Source organism: Myotis myotis, unplaced genomic scaffold (genome assembly GCF_014108235.1).
Source record: "Myotis myotis isolate mMyoMyo1 unplaced genomic scaffold, mMyoMyo1.p scaffold_m19_p_1, whole genome shotgun sequence".
NCBI classification, from domain to species: Eukaryota; Metazoa; Chordata; class Mammalia; order Chiroptera; family Vespertilionidae; genus Myotis; species Myotis myotis.
The window spans coordinates 97,716,900-97,743,843 of record NW_023416313.1 but is presented as its reverse complement, the minus strand read 5'-3'; the positions used below and the strand labels follow the sequence as shown (position 1 = coordinate 97,743,843).

The 26,944-nt window shown below is 41.6% G+C and overlaps 1 protein-coding gene across 4 annotated transcripts in view; it reads right to left on the bottom strand.

Annotated features, from left to right (window-relative positions):
* Positions 1–26,944, bottom strand: part of NSUN6 (NOP2/Sun RNA methyltransferase 6) — a 75,199-nt gene that overhangs the window by 18,875 nt on the left and 29,380 nt on the right. For all 4 annotated transcript variants that reach the window (XM_036345676.1, XM_036345667.1, XM_036345686.1 and 1 more), the window contains 3 exons: positions 24,715–24,834; positions 14,324–14,468; positions 477–625 (listed from right to left, as the gene is read on the bottom strand). In XM_036345676.1, the coding sequence (XP_036201569.1) occupies positions 477–625; positions 14,324–14,468; positions 24,715–24,834 (414 nt within the window). The remainder of the gene's footprint in view (positions 1–476; positions 626–14,323; positions 14,469–24,714; positions 24,835–26,944) is intronic.

Sequence of the window (26,944 nt, the reverse complement as noted above, 5' to 3'; positions counted from 1 at the left end):
ATGCTTAAGTATACAATTCAGTGGCATTAAGTACATTCACACTTCTGGGCAATCATCATCATTATCTAAATTCAGATTTTTTTCATCATCTTAAACTTAAACTCTGTACCCATTAAACAATAACTCCTTATTCCTTCATATCTCCAGCCCCTGGTGACCACTAGTCTCTATGAATTTGCCTATTCTAAGTTACCTTATATAAATGGAATCATATAATATTTGTCTTTTATGTCTGGCGTAACGTTTTCAAAGTCCATCCATGTGGGAGCATGTATCAGGACTTCATTCCTTTGTAAGGCTGAATAATATTGCACTGTATGTATACCACATATTGCTTATTTACCTGTTGATGGACACTTCAGTGGTTTCCACATTTGATTATTGTGAACAATGCTGCTATGAACACCGCTTTTAATCGTTTAAACATCAAACCAGTGAAGGCCAACTTTCTTTCACAGCAAAGTATCATCACATACCACAGTAAAGAGTTTTCGCTGTAATGGTTGATATGATGTCACTTCCTTCAAAGTCCAAGAACAAGCCATGTTTGGTCTCTGCCCCAGGCCACTGCAGGGTGCATCAAGAAGAATTCGGTCAAAAGATTCTGGTAAGAATGGGGGCTCTCCTATAAAGAGAATTATAAACATATTTGTATCTGCCCTATTGGTCTACAATAAAAAAATTCCTGAGACAGAACGATTATCAGGAATTTAAAATCAGTCTGGAATAGAAAGTAGAAAAAACAATTACTCCCCTCCATCAAGTACCTGATGAAAGTAATTCTGACTTATATTCAATATATATCTGACTTTATAAAAAGGTTAAAAATGGGATCATTACAATTGAGGGTTATTCTGTTGATACAGTGCAAACCAAGACCTGAGCAAACATGTATCCCCAATGTCAGAAGCCACAATTCATGACAGCTAAGACCTGGAATGAATTCAAGTCATTCTGAGAGCCGATACTGCTCGTGGTAATCCCCACTGCAGACAGCACCAGAAAAACAGCACACCTATCAGTTCCAGTCAAGCACACTAATAGTGTGGTTTCTCGGGCTCCTTGCTCTGCAGCCATTAGCAAGGCTATGCTCTACAACGAGATAACAGCTCCCTAATCCCAATCTTTCACAGGTTTCCCTCTGTATTCGTTTAAGTAATTTTCTCCACTCTAACTTCTGATCTACTTAGTGTTACTGGAGCAAGTCATAAAAACCAAACAGTCTGCTTATATATTTACTAGAGGCCCAATGCACAAAATCATGCAAGAGTAGGCCTTCCTTCCCTCTGGCACCCAGGACCCAGGCTTCCCTCTGGCACCCAGAACCTGGGCAGGACCCAGGCTTCCCTTGCAGCCCTTGCTTCGTCCAGAAGGATGTCCATTCTAATTTGCATATTGTGCTTTTATTATTATAGACTAGAGGCCCGGTGCACAAAAATTTGTGCACTGGTGGCGGGGGAGGGGGGGTGTCCCTCAGCCCCACATGTGCCCTCTCACAGTCTGGGACCCCTTGGGAGATAACGACCTGCTGACTTAGGCCCACTCCCGGGTGGCAGAAGGCAAGCCCAATCCCTAGGTGCCTGCCCCGCAGCCCCTGGTCGGACTCAGAGCAGGGCCGATTGGGGAGTTGGGGTGCCACCCCGTCATGCACAGAGCAGGGCGGATCAGGAGGTTGCGATGCCACCCTCAGTCACGCTCAGGGTAGGGCCGATTGGGGGGTTGGGGCACCGCCCCCTGTCACACTCAAGGCAGGGTCGATGGGGAGGTTGCGGCGCCACCCCTGTCACATACAGAGCCAGCCGATCAGGGGGTTGTGGCGCTGCCCCCTGTCACGCACAGAGCAGGGCCCATCAGGGGGGTTGGGGCTCTGTACCCTGTCACAAACAGAGCAGGGCCGATCAGGGGGTTGGGGAGTTCCCCCCTGTCACACACAGAGCAGGGCTGATCAGGAGGTTGCAATGCCACCCTCAGTCACACTCAGGATAGGGCCAATTGGGGGTTTGGGGCGCCGCCCCCTGTCACACTCAAGGCATGGTAAATGGGGAGGTTGGGGCACTGCCCCATCACCCACAGAGCAGGGCTAATCAGGGGGTTGGGCACTCCCCTGTCACTCACAGAGCAGGGCCCATCAGGGGGTTGGGGAGCTCCCCACCCCGTCACGCACAGAGCAGGGCCGATCAGGGGGTTGAGGAGCTCCCCCCTGTCACTCACAGAGTAGGGCCGATAGGGGAGCTGGGGCACTGCCCCCTGTCACACACAGAGCAGGGCGGATCAGGGGGTTGGGGCGCCGCACCCTTTCACACTCAGGGCAGGGCCGATGGGGAGGTTATGGCTCTACCCCGTCACACACAGAGCAGGGCCCGTGGGAGGCAGTTGGGGCGCCGCCCTCTATCACCCACAGAGCAGGGCCGATCAGGGTGTTGGGGCGCCGCCACTGTCACACTCAGGGCAGGGCCGATGGGGAGGTTATGGCTCTACCGCGTCACACACAGAGCAGGGCCCGTTGGGGGGGGGGGGGTGTTGGGGCGCCACACCCTGTCACACACAGAGCAGGGCCCATCAGGGGGTTGGGGCGCCGCACCCTGTCACACACATAGAGCCGCAGGGCGATCAGGGGGTTGGAGAGCTCCCCCCTATCAGGCACAGAGCATGGCTGATCAGGGAGTTGGGGCACCTTCCCCTGTCACGAACAGAGCAGGGCAGATAGGGAGGTTGTGGCCCCGCCTCCTGTCACACACAGAGCCGCAGAGCGATCAGGAGGTTTGGGCGCTGCCCCGTCACGCTGATCCCGGTGCCGGGAGGCCTCGTGGCTCCGCTGATCCCGGTGCTGGGAGGCATATTACCCTTTTACTATATAGGATAGAGGCCTGGTGCATGGGTGGGGGCCAGCTGCTTTGCCCTGAAGGGTGTCCTGGATCAGGGTGGGGGTCCCCACTGGGGTGCCTGGCCAGCCTGGATGAGGGGATGATGGCTGTTTGCAGCTGGTCACACACCCTTCAGGGTGGGGGTCCCCACTGGGGTGCCTGGCCAGTCTGGGTGAGGGGTTGAGGGCTGTTTTCAGGCTGGCTGGTGACTGAAGCTCCCAACTGCTCCTTTTTTTCTTTTTCTTTTTTATTCTGGGCCAGCTTTAGCTCTGAGGCTTGGCTCCAGCTCTTAGGCCTCCACTGCTGAAAGCAGGTATCTGGTTTGTTTGGGTTCTATGGTTGAAACACTGTTTCAACTCCAGCTCTGAGATCCTGGCTGGCTGAAAGTAGGTTTCTGGGGTTTTGTTTAGCTTCTATATTTGTAACAATGTTTCAAACTGCAAGCTCAGAGGCCGGCAGCGGCAGGCGGGGAATGTTAGAGTCCTCTGTCACTGAAGCAAGGAAGCCTCATGTTCGCTTCAAGCTGCCTGGCTGCTGGCCGCCATCTTGGCTGCCAGTTAATTTGCATATCGCCCTGATTAGCCAATGGGAAGGGTAGCGGCTGTATGGCTAATTACCACGTTTCTCTTTTATTAGATAGGATTATAGAAGATGCTAGCTAACTGCAAGCAAGATAATGCTGCTGACTGCTTTTACACAAAGCTAGCTGATTTCCTACAGCACCCACAGCATCATTCTGCTTTTCTTTGATTTCAAAACTGTCAGACACAAGCTCTTTTTAACTCATCTCCATCTATAACTATCCTTGCTTTCTTACCTACTGTCTCAGAAAATGTATCTTTTCAATGTAAACAATTATTTTCAAGGTTTTTGATATATACTGATACACATCCTCTAGAAAGACTATACCAGTTTACATTTCTAGATTATGAGTATATTTGTAGTCCCCAAATCCTCATCAGAGTTGACAATTATTGCCCAACTGGTGTGGCTCAGCGGTAGAACACTGACCTATAAACTTGGAGGTGAAGATTCAATTTGCGGTCATGGCACATTCCTGGATTGCCGGCACAATATGCAGTGTGTGTGGGTGGGGGGAGGGGCATGAAGGAGGCAGCCAATTGATGATTCTCTCTCATCATTGATGTTTCTATCTCTCCCTTTCTCTCTCTGAAATCAATAAAAACCTATTTTTTTTTAAAAAAAAGGATGACAATTATTTTATTGGCCATTTGTATATTTTCTGTATATGGTCACATTCCTTATTTTTGCCCTTTTTCCACTGAGATTGTTGTATTTTCCTTTATTAATTAGAAGAGTCCTTTGTATATTAAGAATATTAACCTCTCCTCCTAGGGGACTGTCTAGGGCGGGGGGATAAAATGGACACATATGTAATACCCTTTGTAATACTTTGAGCAATGAAAAAAAAAGAAAAAAAAAAGAATATTAACCTCTCCTCTAAGTTTTTGGATCTTTTTATAAATATAATTGTTGAATATTAAATATATCCTTTTCCTTGTTGAGTTTTATCTTTTCTTTCATGCTTTAAAATCTTCTCCATTAGTGCAATTAATAAATGTTCACCTTTATTTGCTTCTAGTTATTTTCAGTTTAATTCTTTACAGTAAACTCCTTAATCCATCTTCAAATTACTTTTGTGTACATCAAGCACATCAAACTCGCAGCCAGCGAGCCGCATGCCTTGTTTATTTGAGGTGTACATACTTCCCCACACCCTCCAAAATAATTTGTTGCAGATCAATTTATTAACTAATTTATTCTTTCTTCCAGGTTTGAAATGCTTCTTTTATCATATACTAAATTCTTGTACATATAGGGACCCATTTCAAAGGCTTTTGTTTTGCTAGCTATGAATCTCTATTTTCTGAGCTCCAAATCTACCCTTCTCTCCTCTGCTGTGTGACTGAGGTGGGAACTATAAACAATTCTCCAGTGGTTTCTGGCTTCCTTTCAAGATTCACAAGTAGGAGACAGAGTGATAGAGGGTGGGAAGATGAGAGACAAGAAGTACAGAATGGACTTTCTCCTTTCTGTTTGCATACTACTCCTGTCAAAAGCATCCCAACTACAGCCCTTTACCTTGGCAGCAGCAGTTCCTAGCTTCTTCCATTAACACAATAAGTGCCCTGTCAGGCACCGGTGACTGACACTATACTTTCTGTCCAGAAGACAAAACAGGCTGGGCGCTTAACGTGTTAAGTATCAGACCTTCCTCAGAGGTCTTAGTCCAGCTCCAAGGCACTGCCTGCTTTGAGTCCTAAGGAAAGAGCAGCAGCTGGGTAGTATTCACTTCCTTAGAGTTTTTAATTCCAGCTCCGTGGAGCCTCTTCTCTGAGCTTTTTGGTTCTAATGAGCAAACCTCCTCCCTTTGTTTCTCCTGCCTCTATCAGTGGTTCTCAATCTTCCTAATGCCACGACCCTTTAATACAGTTCCTCATGTTGTGGTGACCCCCAACCATAAAATTATTTTTGCTGCTACTTCATAACTGTAATTTTGTTACTGTTATGAATCTTAATGTAAATATCTGATATGCAGGATGTATTTTCATTGTTCGCAACCCACAGGTTGAGATCTGCTACTTGCCTACGTGATCTCCTTTTGCTTTTTCAGCTCTCCCACATCGATTTAACTGACTCTTTATACTGTGTATACCAAACTGTTTCTCTTTAGTGTGGCTTTATACTAAATTCTTTTTATTGAAATACCTTATATAGTTTTATTTTGAATCCTGTGGCCAGATGAATTCCCCTAAAACACAGCTCTCAACAAGTTATTTATTCCTCTGACATTAATAAAAAAATTTTGTTAGTTTCATAGCTACCTAACACTGTGAAATAAACTCCTGAGATTAACAAAGAAAGACTATTAATAATATGGCCTTATCTATTTCTCCAGCCGCATTTCTCTGTATTCTCCCATATTCACCAATGTTAAAAACAAAGCAAAACAGAACAGTGCTTTGTTACTAAGATGCATGAACTTCGCTATGTGTATGCCTCTGCTAATTCTCACCTGCAATGTCCCCTGCACTCATTTCCTTTTGACAAAATACTACATACGCTTTAAAGGCCTGTCAAATGCCACCTCCTCCTCTAACTCTTTTTCTATTGTCCCCACGAGAAATAAACATTCTGACTTCATTTGGTATCTTTCAGATGCACAGTCTAAAATTAGTCACGTGTTCAGGTCTTATTCCCCCAACCCCAGACACTAAAAATCTGCAAGCCCACAGAATACTTTTGTGTGAACTAGAACTAAGGCACCCCTTCCTCTGGATTAACACAGTCCTGCACACAATGACAGAGCGCAGGCCACATTTCAGCCCCCACTAACCCCTCAGCCTGGTGCACTGGCACAGGACACAACTATAAACTGTGGCTCTCAGGGTGGGAGCAATGCCTAGTCACTGAACTCACTCTTCCTAATAAGTACAATTTTAATAGAAGGTACTGGATGACTATAAAATATTAAATTAAGAAATTCATAAAAATATTCTAAACCTGTCTTAGATCTGACAAAAAAAATCACCAAAATACTCTCCAAATGCACCTGGTCCAAGTGAAATTTCTCTTACTCAAACCTAGAAAGGTATGGGATAAACTTGTAAGGCTTATGTACTACAAGAGTCCCAGCATTTTTGTTTCATAAACCTTTTTCTCATAATATATATTGGAACTACCTTTAGAGATTTGTAAAGCTGCACTGTTTTGGGATGGCATATACCAGTGATGGCGAACCTTTTGAGCTCGCCATGTCAGCATTTTGAAAAACCCTAACTTAACTCTGGTACTGTGTCACATATAGAAATTTTTTGATATTTGCAACCATTTTTGATATTTATTTTATATATATAAATGCCATTTAACAAAGAAAAAATCAACCAAAAACATGAGTTCGTGTGTCACCTCTGACACAAGTGTCATAGGTTCGCCATCACTGGTATATACCGTAATTCAGGAGCAATATTTTTGTTAAAAATAAATGAAATTGAGCCGAAACTGGTTTGGCTCAGTGGATAGAGTGTCGGCCTGCGGACTGAAAGGTCCCAGGTTCGATTCTGGTCAAGGGCATGTACCTGGGTTGCGGGCACATCCCCAGTAGGAGGGATGTAAAGCCCCAAGTGCCCTCACCCCAATTCATTGCTGGAATGCCCACATTAGGAAAGGCAAGATAGAAAAATCAGAGGATGATGACCCAGCCCAGTACCGTGCTGCTCATTCATCAGGTGTCACTCCAAGAAAAATAGGTCACTCACTATCTTGCCCTCATCTCTGGAACAGTGGGCCAGAGGTTTTGCCAAAGGGGAGAGATAGCAAGTAAAAACAGAGTTCAGGTATTTCCCCAAGTGAACTGACTTTATTTTAACCACAATGGTAGGAAGTTTAAGCCTGAGGGTTGATTACTCTGGAAAATCATGGAGATTGTGGTGGTAAGCAATTAAGAGGAGGCTGGCAGCTCCATGAGAGCAGTAAGCTAAACCACAGACCTGCCAGAAGTTTACCTGAGAACTAAGCAATGAGACAGCTAAGAAGAGCTCTCCTGGGGAGAGAACAAATCTCAAAAGCTGGCTTCAAAGGTTACGTATGCAAAGGGCACCAAATTTGTTGGATCAAGATGGTGAAACAATTTATGCCCCAGAGCACTACTGAAAAGAACAGCATAATCAACCTGAAATTAGTGAAGGCAAATAGCATCTGAATAATAACTGAAGCAGACAGTTTAACACAAAGACCAGGGAAAGAGACAGTAAAGAGAGCCCTCATACCCCCTCACCGGTTGCTCAGTGGATAGAGCTTCGGCCTGTGGAGTGAAAGGTTCCGGGTTTGATTCCATCAAGGGCATATACCTGGGTTGCAGGCTCGATCCCTAGTAGGGGGCGTGTAGAAGGAGGCAGCCGATCAATGATTCTCTCTCATCATTGATGTTTCTATCTCTTTCCCTCTCCCTCTCTGAAATTAATGAAAATATGTTTTTAAAAATCAACTATCATTATACCACCACCAAAGTGATAATTACTGTTTTTAGGGAAAAAAAGAACCCTCATAAAACTATTATCATCCCAGGATTACTGTGTACATGCAATATACAATTTACTAAAACAACCAGCCATCACAGTAAACAATAACCACAAGCCTAGGGAGGAGTGGAGTGATTTGTATCTAGAGTTGGTGCAACTTATTACCCAGTTTTCAACAACAGCAAGTTATGAGCTATGCAAAGAAACATGAAAGTGTGTCCCAACACAACAGAAACTATCTTTGAGAGGGTATAGATAGCAGACTTAGCAAAGACTTTAAAACAGCCAATAAAAAATATGTCCAAAGAATTAAATAAAAAGAAACTATGCTTCAGGAGGCAAAGGAACACACAGCAACGATGTCTCACCAAATAAAACACATCAATGAATACAAATTACAACAAAACAAAACAAATGGAAGTTCTGGAATTGAATGTATAATTACAAATGACAAATTCACTAGAGGGGCTCAATTATAGACTTCGGCTGACAGAAAAAAAAAAATAAATGTATTTGAAGATAGAAGAGTAGAAATTATGCAATCTGAAGATCATAGAAGAAAAATGAACATAGCATCAGAGGTATGTGTGACACCATTAAGTGCACCAATATAAACACAATAAGAGCACCAGAAAAGGAGAGACAAAAACTAGAAAAATATTTTTAAAAAATGATCATGATGCTCCACAAATTTTAAGTAGGACAAATGAAGAAAGATCAGTTATCAGGCACATCATACTAAAAATTTTGAAAGTTAAAAGCAAAGAAAAGCCGAAACCGGTTTGGCTCGGTGGATAGAGCGTCGGCCTGCGGACTGAAAGGTCCCAGGTTCGATTCCGGTCAGGGGCATGTGCCTGGGTTGCGGGCATATCCCCAGTGGGAGATGTGCAGGAGGCAGCTGATCGATGTTTCTGGCTCTCTATCTCTCTCCCTTCCTCTCTGTAAAAAATCAATAAAATATAAATAAAATAAAATTAAAAAAAGCAAAGAAAAAATATCTTTAAAGCTGCAAGAGATATATGTTGAAATGATAATATTTTGGACATAGGGAAGTAAATATAACATACTATTAAAATTAAAAAATATAAAGGTGCAAGAGAAAAATGACTCTCATATACTAGGGAACCACAATAAGATTAAAAGATGTTTTCTCATCAGAAGAATGAAAACCAAAAGGCAGTGGGATGATGTATTCAAAGTACAAAGAGATTATCTTTTTAAAATAAAGGTGAAATAGATACTCCCAGATAAACAAAAACCTAGAGAATTGTTGCTAGAAACCTGCATTATAAGAAATACTTTTAAAAGTTCTTCAAATTGAAAGGAACTGAACTACAGTGTAATTTGAGTCCATATGATAATACAAAGAACACACGTAAAGGTAATTATGTAATTATAAAAAACAGTATAAATGCATATTCTCTTAATTGATTTAAAAATCAACTGAATAAATATGCATATAATTCCATTGATGGCCCTATATGTAATAAAGGCTATATATGTATATACATATATACACATGTATCATATATCCATATCTATACATATAGCGTGTTATATATTGGCAAATGTAATATATTTGCCAATAACAGCAAAAATGGTGAGTGGAAACAAAGCTGTGTGACTAAAAATTGGGAGGGATATCTCAGTGGGAGCAGTCCCTTCTGAGGAGCAAGGAGTCCAAAACCCACACCAAGCTCCCACGCCCTGTGCACCAGTTCCAGAAAAAGTAGTCCCCATAACACCTGGCTATAAATCAGTGGGGATGATACCCAAGTGAAATGGAAGGCTGCTGTTCACATAGGCATCCTCTTAAAGGGCCCAAGCACACACTTGTCTGCCAACTCACTCACTCCCAGGCTTATGGACGGTTGTCCCGAAACTAGAAGGGACACATGGAGAAAAATGAAATTGACTAGCTTAGGGACAAGGGCTAGAGAGGCCAGGGTTAAGAAAGCTCCCTCTGGGGATGAAAGTGTTGGTAGGCACATTGCTCCTTTGTTGAGCACAACTCCCATCCAGAGGGCCAGGTGCAGGCAGGTGCCAAGTCAGAGCTCTTCATTACCTGGTTAGCACATTTGTGCCACCCTGGTGATTCCCTGACACCCCTTCCCACCCAACCAGTGTGTCCAGTCTGAATATCTTTCAGCAGCTTTTCCACATGAGTGGCCTACTTAGGTTCATGTTGAGCACTTTCTTAAAATCTCTCAAAGGTCTACAAATTCCAAGCAAGCACTAGCTGGAATTGGCATGCCCTGTATACCTCTTGCTAAGTGCCAAGCCTGACACAAGTGGCAAGCGATCTCAACTTGCATTGTAACTCCTAACTAGTGGCCCCAAGCCTGGCAAAATCTGTGGCCACGCTTGGCTTAAAACATAGCTTTAACTAAGCATCCACAAGCCCTGCACAAGTGAAAGCTGGCCTTCAGCTCATATCATGGTGCCCACTATAGGGTCGCAAAGCCCAGCACTAGTGGCAGCGGAACTTGGTTCACAGCATATCCTCTCCAATACATGCCAAAACCAGTACAAGTGGCAACAAACCACAGATCACTTTGTAGCTCCCACAAGATACCCCAACTGAGCAAAAATGGCAGCTGTCCTTGACATTCACTAGATCCCCTCCCAAGAGGCCCCAAAACCAACAGAGGCAGTGGCTGGCTACAGACTATACAAGACCTCCACCCAACCAGCTCCACAAATGACAGACACACTGCAAGGGAGGAGTCAGCTGACACCAGAGCCCCCACTAAAGTGACTCCTGTTCAGTGGGACTGCCCTGCCCTAGAGCTCATCCCATGTAGCCATGGCCAAATCCATAGGCTATCAGCCAGAAGGTCAATCCCAACCACTGATATACCAACAGTAATCAAGTCTCAACCACAATAAGAGGGCACATAAAACAGACACAAGGGATAAACCTGGAAATCCGGCTAAGATGACCAGAAAGACTGCACCACTGGGCCTCAAAGGACACCTACAACACAGGCCACTCTGCCAGGAATGCAAGATGTACCAGATCTACTTAATACATAAAAACAAACACAGGAAGTCGGCCAGGATGATGAGACAAGGAAACACGTCTCAAGTAAAAGAAAAAGACAAAGCTCCAGGAAAAAAAACAACAACAAAAAACACACAACTAAACTAAAAGGACACAAGCAATTTACCAGATACAAAGTTTAAAACACTGGTCATAAGAATGCTCAATGAACTTAGGGAGGAAATAAATGAACTCAGTAAGAATGTCAACAAAAAGATAGAAACCATAGAAAACAAGCAGTCAGAAATGAAGGCTATAATAACAGAAATGAAGAATACATTAGCAGTGGTTCTCAAACTTCTGGCCCTTTAAATACAGTTCCTCATGTTGTGACCCAACCATAAAATTATTTTCGTTGCTACTTCATAACTGTAATGTTGCTACTGTTATGAATCGTAATGTAAACATCTGATATGCAGGATGGTCTTAGGCGACCCCTGTGAAAGGGTTGTTCGACCGCCAAAGGGGTCGCGACCCACAGGTTGAGAACCGCTCATTAGAAAGAAGCAACATCAGATTAAATAAAACAGAGGATCTAAACAGTGAACTGGAAGACAAGATAGCAGAACACAGCCAATCAGAAAAGAAAAAAGAAGTTAATAAAATGAGGACAGTTTAACTTCTGGGACAAAATCAAGTGTAACAATACTCACAAAATAGGGATACCAGTATAAGAAGAAAGAAAGCAAGAGATTGAGAATATTTTTTGAAGAAATAATGACTGAAAACTTCCCTAACCTGTTGAAGGAAATAAATATACGAGTCCAGAAAATGCAGAATCCCAAAAAGATGAACCAAAGAGGTCCATACCAAGACACATCATAATTAAAATTCCAAAGGTAAAGACAGAGAAAAAATCTTAAAAGTAGCAAAAGATAAGCAGTCAGTTACCTACAAGAGAAGTCCAATAAAAAGGTCAAGTGACTTCTCAGCAGAAACACTGCAGGTCAGAAGGGGTTGGCATTAAATATTCAATATTCAAAATAATGAAATGCAAAGACCTACAACCAAGACTGCTCTATCCAGCAAGGCTATCATTTTAGAATTGAAGGAGTTTCCCAAACAAGAAAAAGCTAAAGTAGTTCATCACTACTAAAACAGTATTATAAGAAATGTTACCGGGACGTGTTTAAATTGGTGACCTAACAATTTTAGTGAAGTTATAGTAATGGATTACTTTGAACTCTCTCCTAATGGTCATTTTTATGAACGACAGCTTATATACAGGTAAACTGTTATAGGCAGTTAGACATGAGCAGAGCAAGAACTATGGGCCAGAACTATGGGCTGGAAGTCACCAGGGCAGAAACTCCTGGGTGCCTAGCAAAGGACAATTATAGGGTGGGACCTCCCTCCAGGGTGACCTTCCTCTCCTAACATATCTGTTCATAAGGTTTGGACCACCAGACCTTTCCTCCCTAGAGATAACATCTAGGCCTCAATTGTATTTCAGCTCCAGCCCCAGAAAAGCAACAAAACCAGACAAGCCACCTCAGGACCAGCTACACTGAACAATGACCCCCTGCCCTGATGCAGGTCAATTAATCAGTGGAGACCACAACCTTGAAAGGACACACCTGGAAAGCTACTGAATATTCCATGGAGATCTTCCCTCGGGACCTGCCTAAAATCCCCACCCCTCAAACCCTTAGGACAGAGGACCTAAGGAACATGCCCACTCCCACACCTTTCCTTTTCCTTTTCTCTTTTCCTTCCCCCTTTCCATCCCTCCAGGAGCATTACCATTAGCTTCCCCACTCCCAAGCTCCAAGAGCCCTTCCTTTACTTCTATAAACTTGTTTCCTAAGCCAATTTCTTCAAGGAATTATTTCTTTTTTTTTTTTAATATATTTTATTGATTTTTTACAGAGAGGAAGGGAGAGAGATAGAGAGTTAGAAACATCGATGAGAGAGAAACATCGATCAGCTGCCTCCTGCACATCTCCCACTGGGGATGTGCCCGCAACCCAGGTACATGCCCTTGACAGGAATTGAACCTGGGACCTCTCAGTCCGCAGGCCGACGCTCTATCCACTGAGCCAAAACGGTTTTGGCAAGGAATTACTTCTTTTACCTCTGTGATTTACCAAGTAAATGTTCTTATGGTTGGAATCTTGGCTCTGATTTTTTCCTAGTCAGAATCCAAGTACCGAGATTGCTGAACCAGGTCTGATCTAACCCCACTGGTTAGACACCTGTTGCCATTCTGCAGCCTACAACAAAACTACAGGGTTAGAAAGAGTATGTTTCCTTATGGTATTAAAGAGAAAACCACAGTATCAAAATGGCATTGCTTAATGCTAAAAGCCCTTTATACTAAACCTAGATTTAACACCTGATTTAACTGCAGGTTCAACTTCTCCCAGAAACATCTTTAATCAACCAGTCTGGAATTTTCTGGTCAAGCACCAATAAGGTAACCTGTCACTGTGAACCCTCGATGTTCCCCATAGAAAGAGGAGGCAATCTCCAGGATAAAAACCTCTCCCCTTAGGTTCCCAAAAAGAGAAAGAAATGGTGTCCTGGCCCCACTCTTCTTCTTCTAAAAAAATTCCCCTTGGTACAAGCCTGGGAGCAAGCTTTCAGTTGCTAGATGGTATGTTGCCCAATAATCAGCTTAATAAAGCCAATTAGATCTTCAAATTTACTTGAGTTTTGTTTGCTAACAAAGGCAATTTAGATCAGCGGTCGCCAATCTTTCAGACCTCACGGACCACCAGTGGTCCGTGACCACTGATCTAGATGATCTGTAAGGGGGTTGGCAAATCAGAGACCACATCCTCAGCTTTTTAAAACTCATCTTTAATCAATAAACACTCGGGGAAAAAACTAATGCCAGTGAGATCGTTAAAGTATGCAGTTTTCTCGAGTATTTCATGAAATCAAATCTAAATAAGAGATAGAGATATACACAGACAAGGTGATTTAATAAATGTAACAGTTTTCCCTCCCTTCCCAGCTCCATAGGCCCATTCCTCAAGAAAAATGAAGAAGTAATACAAAATAGCTTAAGAATCATAAAATTGAAAGGCTCGGGAGCTTTCTGAGATGCATTATGAAATTGAGAAAAATATGTCAAGTATAAAAAGCTTGACCAAGAGGGTAGGGGTGTGGGTGAAGGTGGAAGAGGGTATAGAGGGAATAGATGGTGATGAAAAAAAAGAAGAAAAAAGAGTCTGACCAAGTCTTGGGGGTTGGAATTATTAAAAACTTGATATTCAGGAATGAGATGAAAAGAAAAGGAGATATCTATTAAAGCAAAATATCTTAGATCCATGCCAAAGTTTCAAGGCCTGTGGATACTTTGAGGCTAGAACAATGACAGCAAAATCTGCTTGTCTGTAAAAGTCTTTAAAAGATAAAATTTCACTCACCTTCTGTGTCTTTAACCATATCAAGTTTAAGTGCCTTTGTTCCATCAAAGCAAAAAGCCCTAATGGAATGCAGCCCTAGTAATAAAGCATTCTGCTTTATTTTTTTAACTTTGTTGGGTAGTTTATCCAGGGCTATTACTTCTCCCTAAAAAAACAAACAAACATAAAGTGTAAACCCAAAGCAATCATAAAAATTATTAAAAATGAGACAGCCACTAACCCTACAACTCAAAGAGTTAAAAAGAGAGCAACAAGAAAAGCCCACAATAAGCAGAAGGAAGGAAATAATAAAGATCAGAGCGGAGATAAATGACATAGAGAGCAAAAAAACAATACAAAAGATCTGTGCTGGGCTGCATATCTGGTGCTTCGGCCAGATGGGGCACGCTGTGCTCTCTGTTCCTAGAACACATAGATAGGAAGGTAGTCACTGTACTAATACTGTACTGTGTCGGGAACAAATTGTGTAAACAAGGCTTTATAACTAACTTTGTGGTTTTTGCAAATAAAAACGCTGTAACTCCTATATCGGCACTGCAGTTCAGCCTCTGCTTCGGCAGGGTGCTGTAACTGTAGTCGCTGGCCAGCTTAATAAAGGCTCCTAAATTTTGATCTGAGTCCCTGGTGGTCGTCTCCGCAGGTCACCGCATTACAGATCAACAAAACTAAGAGCTGGTTCTTTGAAAGGATAAACAAGATTGATGAACCTCTAGCCAGGCTCACCAAGAAGCAAAGAGAGAGGACCCAAATAAACAAAATCAGAAATGAAAGAGGTGAAATAACAACCGATTCCACAGAAATACAAACGATTAGGAAAAAATACTATGAACAACTCTATTCCAACAAAATGGACAACCTAGATGAAATGGACATATTCTTAGAAAAATACAAGTTCCCAAAACTCAACCAAGAAGAGTCAAAAAACCTGAGTAGATCGATAACTACCAAAGAAATTGAAACAGCGATCAAAAATCTTCCAGCAAACAAAAGCCCTGGTCCGGATGGCTTTACAAGGGTATTCTACCAAGCATTCAAAGAAGAAAACTAAAACCTATCCTCCTCAGACTATTCCAAAAAATTCAAAAGGAAGGCACACTTCCAAGCTCTTTCTATGAAGCCAGCATTACCCTAATCCCCAAACCAGATAAAGACACCACAAAAAAAAGAGAACTATAGGCCAGTATCCTTGATGAACATAGATGCTGAAATCCTCAACAAAATCCTAGCAAATCAGATTCAGCAATACATTAGAAAGATCATACACAATGACCAAGTGGGATTTATTCCAGAGATGCAAGGATGGTTCAATATTCACAAATCAATAAATGTGATACATCACATAAACAAACTGAGAGACAAAAATCACATAATCATATCAATTGATGCAGAAAAAGCATTTGACAAAATCCAACACTCTTTCTTGATAAAAACTCTCAGCAAAGTGGGAATAGAGGGATCATACTCAACATAATAAAAGCCCTATATGACAAACCTACAGCTAACATCATACTCAATGGGCAAAAACTAAATCCATTTCCCCTAAGAACAGGAACAAGACAATGATGCCCACCTTCACCACTCCTGTTCGACACAGTACTAGAAGTACTAGCCATAGCGATCAGACAAGAAGAATATAAAATAATATAAATAATATAAAATATATGTATGTAAGGTAAAAAGAAAATGTGCCTAGGGGAAAGGAATTTTGAAAAGCAAATTTATAAAATTAAAATAATCAAATAGGCCCAGAGAGTCGGAGGGAGACCGCGTGGCAGACAGCCGCGTCCCTTGGGACAGGCACAGCCCCTGACGGGGGAAAGGAGAACCGCGGGATTCCTGGCGCTGCCGGGGGAATTGAGAGCTCGGTCTGTGATCACAGAGGACTGAGCCTAAAGGGGGCAGCCTGAAGAGCTGATCAGACCATGCAGTCCCGGTAAGAGAAGAAGCTTACAGAAACCAAGCCTTCCCCGTTTCCGCGGCCGGCGTTTGTTGGTTTGTTTTCACTGAACCCTGTTCATGGGACATTTCGGATACAGACACTCACCTGTGCTGAAGAGAGGGAGAGTGTGCGGGGGAGTGGAATCTGGGGAGAGACTGAGGAGAGAAGGGGGGCCGGGAGAGGTGGCAGCGAATTGAGTGCTGAGCCACCCCTGAGCCCAGGGCTGAGGCAGCCATTCTCTCCGGAGAGTGAGACTCCTCCCCCCAGCCCCCAGGCAAGGAGCACAGCCACACCCAGATTCCACCCTGTAGGAGATCAAGGATTAAAATAACCTGATCAGTCCCTGGGAGTTAACAGGGTCTGGCCTATAGAGGGATTTTCAATCCCAGCAACAACACAGCACTGGTAACTCTTACGCAGCCAGCTCTGGGCAGTGAACTTCCACTGGACAGAGAGGCCCTGTAGCCTCAGAGGCCATCCCCAGAACACTGCCACCCAGAGGCTGACCCACAAACTGACTCTTTGCTAAACACAAAATAAGGCAGTCTGGGAAACAAATGCGGCTTGCTTTAAAATAAGGACTGTGGTTTACAACACAGAGGAACAGTGTATCGCAGGGAAACTCAACACTCTCATGAATACCTGGCAGGTCTAAGGCGAGCCACACTGAAAAATAGAAGAACCGAAGGACCTTCACTACTGCAATATTTTTTTTTTTTTTTTTCACCTTTTAACTAAGAAACCAATTTTTTTTCTTTTTTTTTCTTTTTTTTTTTCTTTTCCTCTTCTTCTTTTTTTTTTTTCTTCTTTTTTCCATCACCTGATTTTACCCTTTTAATTACTACCTTCTTATTTTTAACCAGTATTATTACTGCTACCATTTTACCATTTTTTTTAAAGTGCCATTTTATTTTCTCTTTATTTTATTTTGGGATTAGTGTTCTCCATTCTATTTTCATCGTTATATTATTGGTTGTTTCTAGTTTGCATTTATCTCCAGGGAGCTGTTGCTGGAATTTGTTGGGATTAATGGCTGTTCTATAGGAGTATTCTCCTCATATAAAAAGTCTCTTCCCCTCTTCCACTTCATTCTCTCTATTCGCTCTTTTTTTTTCTTTTCCTTTCTTTCTCGCTTTTACTTTCCCCCCTCCTTTTTCCCACTTTCATTTTTGCACTCCTTTTTTTGGTCCCTAATTTTCTTTCTTTTTTCTCTTTTCTCTTTTTCTCTTCCTTCTTCCTTATCCCCTAATTCTCTTAATTCAGGTGGTCACCTTTATTTGGGGTTATTAATATCGTGAATATATTTGTGTATAGTGCCTGGTACGTGGTGCCTTGTTGTGTTGTATTTTGTGCCTTTAAATCAACACAGCAGATCCAAGCAACAGCAACCTCCTGAGCACCACACCCTCTGCTGAGGAACAGCAGCTGTACGTGAAACCTCGCCCCACCAGCCAGAAGAGCCACCACAGCTGTGAACAGCACCCACCAGAGGAGTTGCTGCCAACTGAAGAGCAGCTGCTACCGCAACCGCCCGAAGAGCAACCGCAGACCAAGGAGTCACTGCCACCAAGGGAGCAGCCACTGAACGACTCAACGTCTAGATATGTCAGTGAGATCAAACATGGGTAGACAAAGAAACCCCCAAAGGAAAGAGAAGGAGGACTCTCCAGAAAAGCAGCTAAGTAATACAGAGGCATGCAACATGACAGAAAAAGAATTCAGAATAAGGATCCTAGAGTGCATAAACCGGATGGAGGAAAAAATCGACAACCTCAGCAAGAAGCAAGAAGAAACAGATGAAAAAATCGATAACATATGGAAGAAGCTAGAAGAAACAGATGAAAAAATCGATAACATATGGAAGAAGCTAGAAGAAACAGATGAAAAAATCAACAACTTAAGTAAGACCCAAGAAGATATAAAGAGTGATATAGCTGCAATGAAAAACTCCATTGAAAGTATCAACAGTAGACTAGGAGAAGCGGAGGACCGAATTAGTGATTTAGAAGACAAGGAAGCAAAACACACCCAAAATGTACTGCAATTGGAGAAAAAAATGAAAAGACAGGAGGAGAGCCTAAGGGAGCTTTGGGACAACATGAAACGAAACAACATACGAATAATAGGGGTACCAGAACAACAGAAGGATGAACAAGGATTAGAAAACCTATTAGAAGAAATAATATCAGAAAACTTCCCTGAGGTGGGGAAGAAAAAAGTCACACAAGCCCAGAGAGTCCCAAACAAGGTGAACCCAAAAAGACCCACCCCAAGACACATCATAATTACCATGGCAAATGTTCAGGACAAAGAGAGAATCTTACAGGCTGCAAGAGAGAGACGGAAAGTTACATACAAGGGATCTCCCATTAGACTGTCAAATGATTTCTCAACAGAAACACATCAGGCCAGAAAAGAATGGACGGAAATTTACAAAGTGATGCAAAGCAAAGGACTGAATCCAAGAATACTCTATCCAGCAAGGCTATCATTCAAACTTGAAGGGGAAATAAGAAGCTTCACAGACAAAAAAAGGCTAAGGGAGTTTATCACCACCAAGCCAGCAATGCAAGGAATGCTAAAGGGACTGGTATAAAAATAAGAAATAAAAAGCTCAGAAAGAAAACAGCCACACAAAAACAGAAATGCCTACAAACAAGTACCTTTCAATAATAACTTTAAATGTAAACGGACTAAATGCTCCAAACAAAAGACATCGAGTGGCTGAATGGATAAAAAAACATGACCCATACATCTGCTGTCTACAAGAAACCCACCTCATTAGAAGGGACTCACACAGACTGAAAGTGAAAGGATGGAAAAATATCTTTCAGGCAAATGGAAAGGAAAAGAAAGCTGGGGTAGCAATACTTATATCGGACAAAATAGACCTCAAAGTGAAGGCCATAACAAGAGATAAGGAAGGCCACTTCATAATACTAAAGGGATCAATACAACAAGAAGATATAATCCTGGTAAACATATATGCACCCAATGCAGGAGCACCCAAATTCATAAAAAAACTCCTGGAAGATATCAAAGGAGACATCGACAACAATACAATCATAGTTGGGGACTTTAATACACCACTGACAGCACTGGATAAGTCCTCTAGACAAATAATCAGCAAAGATACAGCAATCCTAAATGACTCACTAGATCAGATGGACTTAATAGACATCTTCAGAACACTTCACCCAAAAGCCAGGGAATATACATTCTACTCAAATGCTCATAGGACATATTCAAAAATAGACCATATATTGGGTCACAAGCAAAGTATCCCCAAATTCAAGAAAATTGAAATCATAAAAAGCGTCTTCGCAGACCACGATGGCATAATATTAGAAATAAACTACAATAAAAACAACCCAAAATACTCAAACACCTGGAAGCTGAATAGCATGCTATTAAATATTGATTGGGTTACCAATGAAATCAAAGAAGAAATTCGAAACATCCTGGAAACTAATGACAATGAAAACACAACAATCCAAAACCTATGGGACACAATGAAAGCAGTCCTGAGAGGGAAGTTTATAGCTCTACAGGCCTATCTCAACAAACAAGAAAAAATGGTAGTAAATCATCTAACTCTACAACTCAAAGAATTAGAAAGAGAGCAACAAGAAAACCCCAGAGTGAGCAGAAGGAAGGAGATAATAAAGATTAGAGCAGAAATAAATGACATAGAGACCAAAAAAACAATACAGAAAATCAATGAAACCAAGAGCTGGTTCTTTGAAAGGATAAACAAGATTGACAAACCTCTAGCCAGACTCACCAAGAAGCAAAGAGAGAGGACCCAAATAAACAAAATCAGAAACGATAGAGGCGAAATAACAACAGACCCCACAGAAATACAAATGATTGTTAAAAAATACTATGGACAGCTCTACTCCAACAAACTAGACAACCTGGAGGAAATGGACAAATTCCTAGAAAAATACAACATTCCAAAACTCAATCAGGAAGAATCTAAAAATCTCAACAGGCCAATAACTATGGAAGAAATTGAAGCAGTCATCAAAAAGCTTCCAGCAAACAAAAGCCCAGGACCAGACGGCTTCACAGGGGAGTTTTACCAAACATTCAAGGAAGAACTAAAACCTATTCTCCTCAGACTACTACAAAAAATTCAAGAGGAAGGAACACTTCCAAGCTCATTCTATGAATCCAGCATCACCCTAATACCAAAACCCGGTAAAGACAACACAATGAAAGAGAATTACAGGCCAATATCGCTTATGAACATAGATGCCAAAATCCTCAACAAAATCTTAGCAAATCGGATCCAGCAGTACATCAGAAAGATCATACACCATGACCAAGTAGGATTTATCCCAGGGATGCAAGGATGGTACAATATCCGCAAATCAATAAACGTGATACATCACATAAACAAATTGAAAGAAAAAAACCACATGGTCATATCAATTGATGCAGAAAAAGCATTTGACAAAATTCAACACCCATTTTTGATAAAAGCTCTCAGCAAGGTGGGAGTAGAAGGATCATACCTCAACATAATAAAAGCCATATATGACAGGCCCACAGCCAACATCATACTCAATGGACAAAAACTAACACCATTTCCCCTAAGAACAGGAACAAGACAGGGATGCCCCCTCTCACCACTCCTGTTCAACATAGTACTGGAAGTGTTAGCCATTGCAATTCGGCAAGAAGAAGAAATAAAAGGCATCCAAATTGGAAAAGAGGAAGTAAAACTGTCCTTATTTGCAGACGACATGATATTATACATACAAAACCCTAGAGACTCCATCAAAAAGCTACTGGACTTAATACATGAATTTGGCAATGTAGCAGGATACAAAATTAACCCCAAGAAATCCGAGGCATTTCTATACACCAATAGTGAACTTCCAGAAAGAGAGATTATAAAAACAATCCCGTTTACCATCGCACCAAAAAAATTAAGCTACCTAGGAATAAACTTAACTAAAGAGGTAAAAGACCTCTACTCAGAAAACTACAGGACATTGAAAAAAGATATAGAGGAAGACATAAACAGATGGAAGAACATACCGTGTTCATGGATTGGTAGAATCAACATCATTAAAATGTCCATACTACCCAAAGCAATCTATAAATTCAACGCACTTCCCATTAAAATACCAACGGCATACTTCAGAGATCTAGAACGAACTCTCCAAAAATTCATCTGGAATAAAAAAAGACCTCGAATAGCTGCAGCAATCCTGAAAAAGACCAAAGTAGGTGGGATCTCAATACCAGATATCAAGATGTATTACAAAGCCACTGTTCTCAAAACTGCCTGGTACTGGCACAAGAATAGGCATATAGATCAATGGAATAGAATAGAGAGCCCAGAAATTGGCCCGAACCAATATGCTCAATTAATATTTGACAAAGGAGGCAAGAACATACAATGGAGCCAAGATAGTCTCTTCAATAAATGGTGCTGGGAAAATTGGACAGATATATGCAAGAAAATGAAACTAGACCACCAACTTACACCATACACAAAAATAAACTCAAAATGGATAAAGGACTTAAATGTACGACAGGAAACTATAAAAATTCTAGAAGAATCCAAAGGCAACAAAATCTCAGACATATGCCGAAGCAATTTCTTCACTGATACAGCTCCTAGGGCACTTGAAACTAAAGAGAAAATGAACAAATGGGACTACATCAAAATAAAAAGCTTCTGCACAGCAAAAGAAACCATCAACAAAACAACGAGAAAACCCACTGTGTGGGAAAACATATTTGCCAATGTCATATCCGATAAGGGCCTAATCTCCAAAATTTATAGGGAACTCATACAACTTAACAAAAGGAAGATAAACAATCCAATCAAAAAATGGGCAAAGGACCTAAATAGACACCTTTCAAAAGAGGACATTCAGAAAGCCAAGAGACATATGAAAACATGCTCAAAGTCACTAATCATCCGAGAGATGCAAATCAAAACAACAATGAGGTACCATCTCACACCTGTCAGACTGGCTATCATCAACAAATCAACAAACGACAAGTGCTGGAGAGGATGTGGAGAAAAAGGAACACTTGTGCACTGCTGGTGGGAATGCAGACTGGTGCAGCCACTATGGAAGACAGTATGGAGTTTCCTTAAAAAACTGAAAATGGAACTCCCATTTGACCCTGTGATCCCACTTCTAGGAATATATCCCAAGAAACCAGAAACACCAATCAGAAAGGATATATGCACCCCTATGTTCATAGCAGCACAATTCACCATAGCTAAGATCTGGAAACAGCCTAAGTGCCCATCAGTAGATGAATGGATTAGAAAACTGTGGTACATCTACACGATGGAATACTATGCTGCTCTAAAAAGGAAGGAACTCTTACCATTTGCAACGTCATGGATGGAACTGGAGAGCATTATGCTAAGTGAAATAAGCCAGTCAATGAAGGAAAAATACCACATGATCTCACTCATTCATGGATAATAGAGACCATTATAAACTTTTGTACAATAATAGATACAGAGGCAGAGCTGCCTCAAACAGATTGTCAAACTGCAGCAGGAAGGCCGGGGAGGGTTGCGGGGCAGGAGGTAGGGGGGTAAGAGATCAACTAAAGGACTTGTATGCATGCATAGAAGCATAACCAGTGGACATAAGACATTGGGGGATAGGGGAGGCTAGGGGACTGTCTAGGGCGGGGGGATAAAATGGACACATATGTAATACCCTTTGTAATACTTTAAGCAATTAAAAAAAAAAAAAAGAAAGAAAAAAAAAAAAAAAAAGAAAAATCTGAAGGTACTCAAAAAAATAAAATAAAATAAAATAAAATAAAATAAAATAAAATAATCAAATAATAAAAAAAAATGAGAAAGCCATGAAAAACTATGATCTTCCACAATTTCCTCCTACCCCTACTTTTAAAGTTGAATTCAATAACCAAACGTATATCGAATTTATATCAAATACTTATTAAGTCTTTCCTTTTACAAAATCAATCCTCATCTCAATATTTTCTATGCTATACACATAAAAATCATGTAAATTCTGACAACTAAAGACAGAGAAATATGCCTGTATATCAACGCAAATGTTCTAGACTGGTATAAAACATAGTTCAAAAATAATTTTAGCTCTAGCTGTTATAGCTCAGTGGATAGAGTGTCGGCCTGTAGACTGAAGGGTCCTGGGTTCGATTCCCATCAAGGGCACATGCTCGGGTTTCGGGCTCGATCCCCAGAAGAGGGTGTGCAGGAGGCAGCTAATCAATGATTCTCTCTCATCATTGATGTTTCTCTCTCTCTCTCTCTCTCTCTCCCTCTCTCTCTCTCACGTGTGCACACACTCTCCCTTCCTCTCTGAAATCAGTAAAAACATATAAAAAATTAAAAAAAATTTTTTTATCATAATACTTCAGTTAAGTCAAAGTTGATAAAGACAAGAGGGTCATTTTTATGAATGTATTATGATATTCATATGATACTTTAAAACATTTGATACTATGAAATGATATTGCAGATATGGTGAAATTAACCTTTCAAAATATTTTCTTGCTTTTGTTCCCTTTATACACACTGTCCTTGCATGATATATGCATCATTTGCATAGACTACAATACCAGGAATTTGCTGATAATATTCCTAAATGTGACACCAGGTTTAATGATATATATAGTTCCAATTAATACTTTGACAAACAAAACCATTTCAAGTGAGCTGAACTGAAAAAGTAGGCAAAAACAACACAAAATAAGGTTTAAATATACTGCAGTGAAGAAGTAACTCCACTGGCTGAAGGCTACTTTTACAAAAGCACAGAAAAGAGGGAAAACTTACACAAAATTTATCAAAATAAATCGAAAGCAGCAACAAAATCTAAGATTCATTCTGGCTCAAGTATCTCTATTCAGGTTGTTCATTTCTCCATTGCTGTCCCACTCTGAGAGATTGCCTAACTTCAGTTTAATTTCCCACATATCCTCATCTTTGCCATTTACCTTGCAATAACCTGCCATTCTGACTTGGGCTCAGCAATGTGGTATGTGTTGGCCAATAGGATGAGAGTAAATGTAATGCAAACAGAGAAATGAATAGCACTTGAACAGTTGGCCTTGCTCTACTTTGCCCTCAGCCACAGCCAACCCTTAATGATTGCCCTCAGCTAGGCTAGCCATCTGTTCCTAGCAGGAGGATAAGAAACACCTGGACCAGAGGCAGGGCACCCTAGTGGTCTCAGCTGGGGTCACTTTACATAAGCCAACACCAATCAAAAAGTGAATGAGCCTATGCAAGATCATCAGATCCCCTAGTTAACCAGCTCTGGATCAGGTGCACGGAACAGTCTTCCCTTTGGAATTTGAAATAAGTCAGGCTGCGAATGTCTTCAAAATGTTTCTTAAGTTACATGCAGTTCCACCTTCATCACTGAAATGTAATACACTGACAGTAGTTTTGCTGTGAAGACAATCTTACCTGATCATGCATTAGTGCTGCAATGTGTGTTGTTTTGCCTCCAGGTGCTGCACACAAATCTAGAATCTTCTCTCCAGGTTGAGGATCCAGAACATGAGTTACAACAGCAGATGGCAAATTCTATAAGAACAAAAAAAGATCAATTATCATTATACTAAATCAATTTAAATATCAGAATCAGAGAATGTAAAGAAATCTTTGGAGGTAATATAATACAACATCCTTTATCAAGAGTACATTTTTTATAACTTCTAGTGTCCTGATGGACAGATTCGTATACACTGAAAGGAAATTAATTAGAAGAAATATTTTAATATCGCTATTCGCATCTTGCTAATGAAAAGAAAATAGGACTCTACCGAGTCTCCTATCTACCCACTCCAGGACTTCTGTGAGGATCAAATAAGATGAGGCACAGGAAAATGCTTCACAGACATTTGGTTAAACTGTAAAATGTTTGCACCTGGCTATAAAGCAAGTTGGGTTCCTAGGCTGAAGAAACTCCAAGGAAGCTAGTTGCTAGAAAGGAAGCCAGGTATTGCTACGTGATGTCATTACCTGGCACCCACAGCCACCATTTCCAGGCTGGGCTGGGCTGTGGGCTGCATTTTGAACCGTGGGGGTCTTGGCAGCGTTGGTTGTGATTTGGTGGGCTGTTGCTCCGAGGTGGTGGCAGGGCCTGTGTCCCACTTGGGGGAAGCCGAGTGTTGGTTTGTCAGTGCCAGGTCCATGGTGCCATTTATATTTAAATGGCCAGTGCATGTCATGGCAGCTTCTGCGTTAAGCATCTGCCCCAGGTGGTCAGTACACATCATAGCTATCGGTCGGATGGACAGACACTTAGCCTTTTATATCCTATCTAATAAAGAGGGAATATGCAAATTGACCATCACAAAGATGGCGGCTCCCAGTCCCCTCAGCCCCACCGGAGTCCCACAGTCCTTTCAGCCCAGCCGTGGGGGGGAAGGGGGGACGGAGGGGGGGGAGGGGGGGAGGCGCAGCAGGCGCACAATGTGGCCGGACCCGCCCTCAGCCCCCTAGCTGCCTAGGGCTGGCCCAAGGCACAGGCAAGCCTCGGATGTCAGCTGCCCAGCTGATGCCCAAGACACAGACAAATCTTGGATTTCGGCTGCCCAGCTGCCCAGCCACCCAGGGCTGCCTGAGGCTCAGGTAACCAGGGCCAGCTGAGGCTTGTGCTGCCAGCAGTGGCAGCAGCAGAGGTGTGATGGGGGCATCGCCTTCCCCTGATCATGGAGTCGCCTCCCGCCCGAGGGCTCCAGGACTGTGAGAGGGGGCAGGCCGGGCTGAGGGACACGCCCTCCAGTGCATGAACTTTCATGCACCGGGCCTCTAGTATATAGATAATGGTGTCAGGAAATTCTCCATTTCCTCGAGTATCCTATGATTTCATAGAACATTCACACACATGCACACACACACAATGCATTTCTCTAATCAATTCAGCAAAATAAGCATATTGCCCTTTCTCAATATTTTGGAGGCCAGAGACAGAGAGATCCCTTAGAAATATGAGAAAGCTCTGGATCTTTTCCCCAGAAAATTTATAAGAATTTGCAACTTCAGGTGCTTCATCATCTAACTCCCATTTTGAAATCCCAGTTTTATACAGCTAATGCCACTGAAAGGCATGTTAGAGTTCATATCTTCTCACCACTACTACCTTTCAGTAGGAAAAAAGTAAAATGTAAGAAAAATTTTAGCTATGTCTGATAAAACACACAAAAATATACTCTGAGATAATACAATCCAAATATACCTCTACCTATAGTAATAAGTTATATCAAATCATTATTAGTATTAGTTATATATGAATTGTTACTAAAGGATGACAGCTTTAAATAAGATAGAATAATATCACAAAATAATTACGTTTTTAAAAATATTTGGCAAAAAAAAAGTAGAGACTAACAAGCATAGGGCTGTTTAAAGTTTTTAATTCTTTCTCACACCAAAACATTAAATCCATTAGTATGTCCTCAAGAACTGTGAGAAGGTTACAAGATTCTCAGTGAATCCAAGATCACCAGTTCAAAACAGAAAATCAATGGTGAGAAAGGAGACATAAGAAGCAAGTTTCCACACACAACCCTTCCACGTGGATACAGGAAACATTAAAACCAATATAAACAACTGAGGTACCTGAAAAGCAGTCCCTCCACACTAAACACCAATAAACAGCTTCACCTGTTACAGATAGTTTTTCTTAACA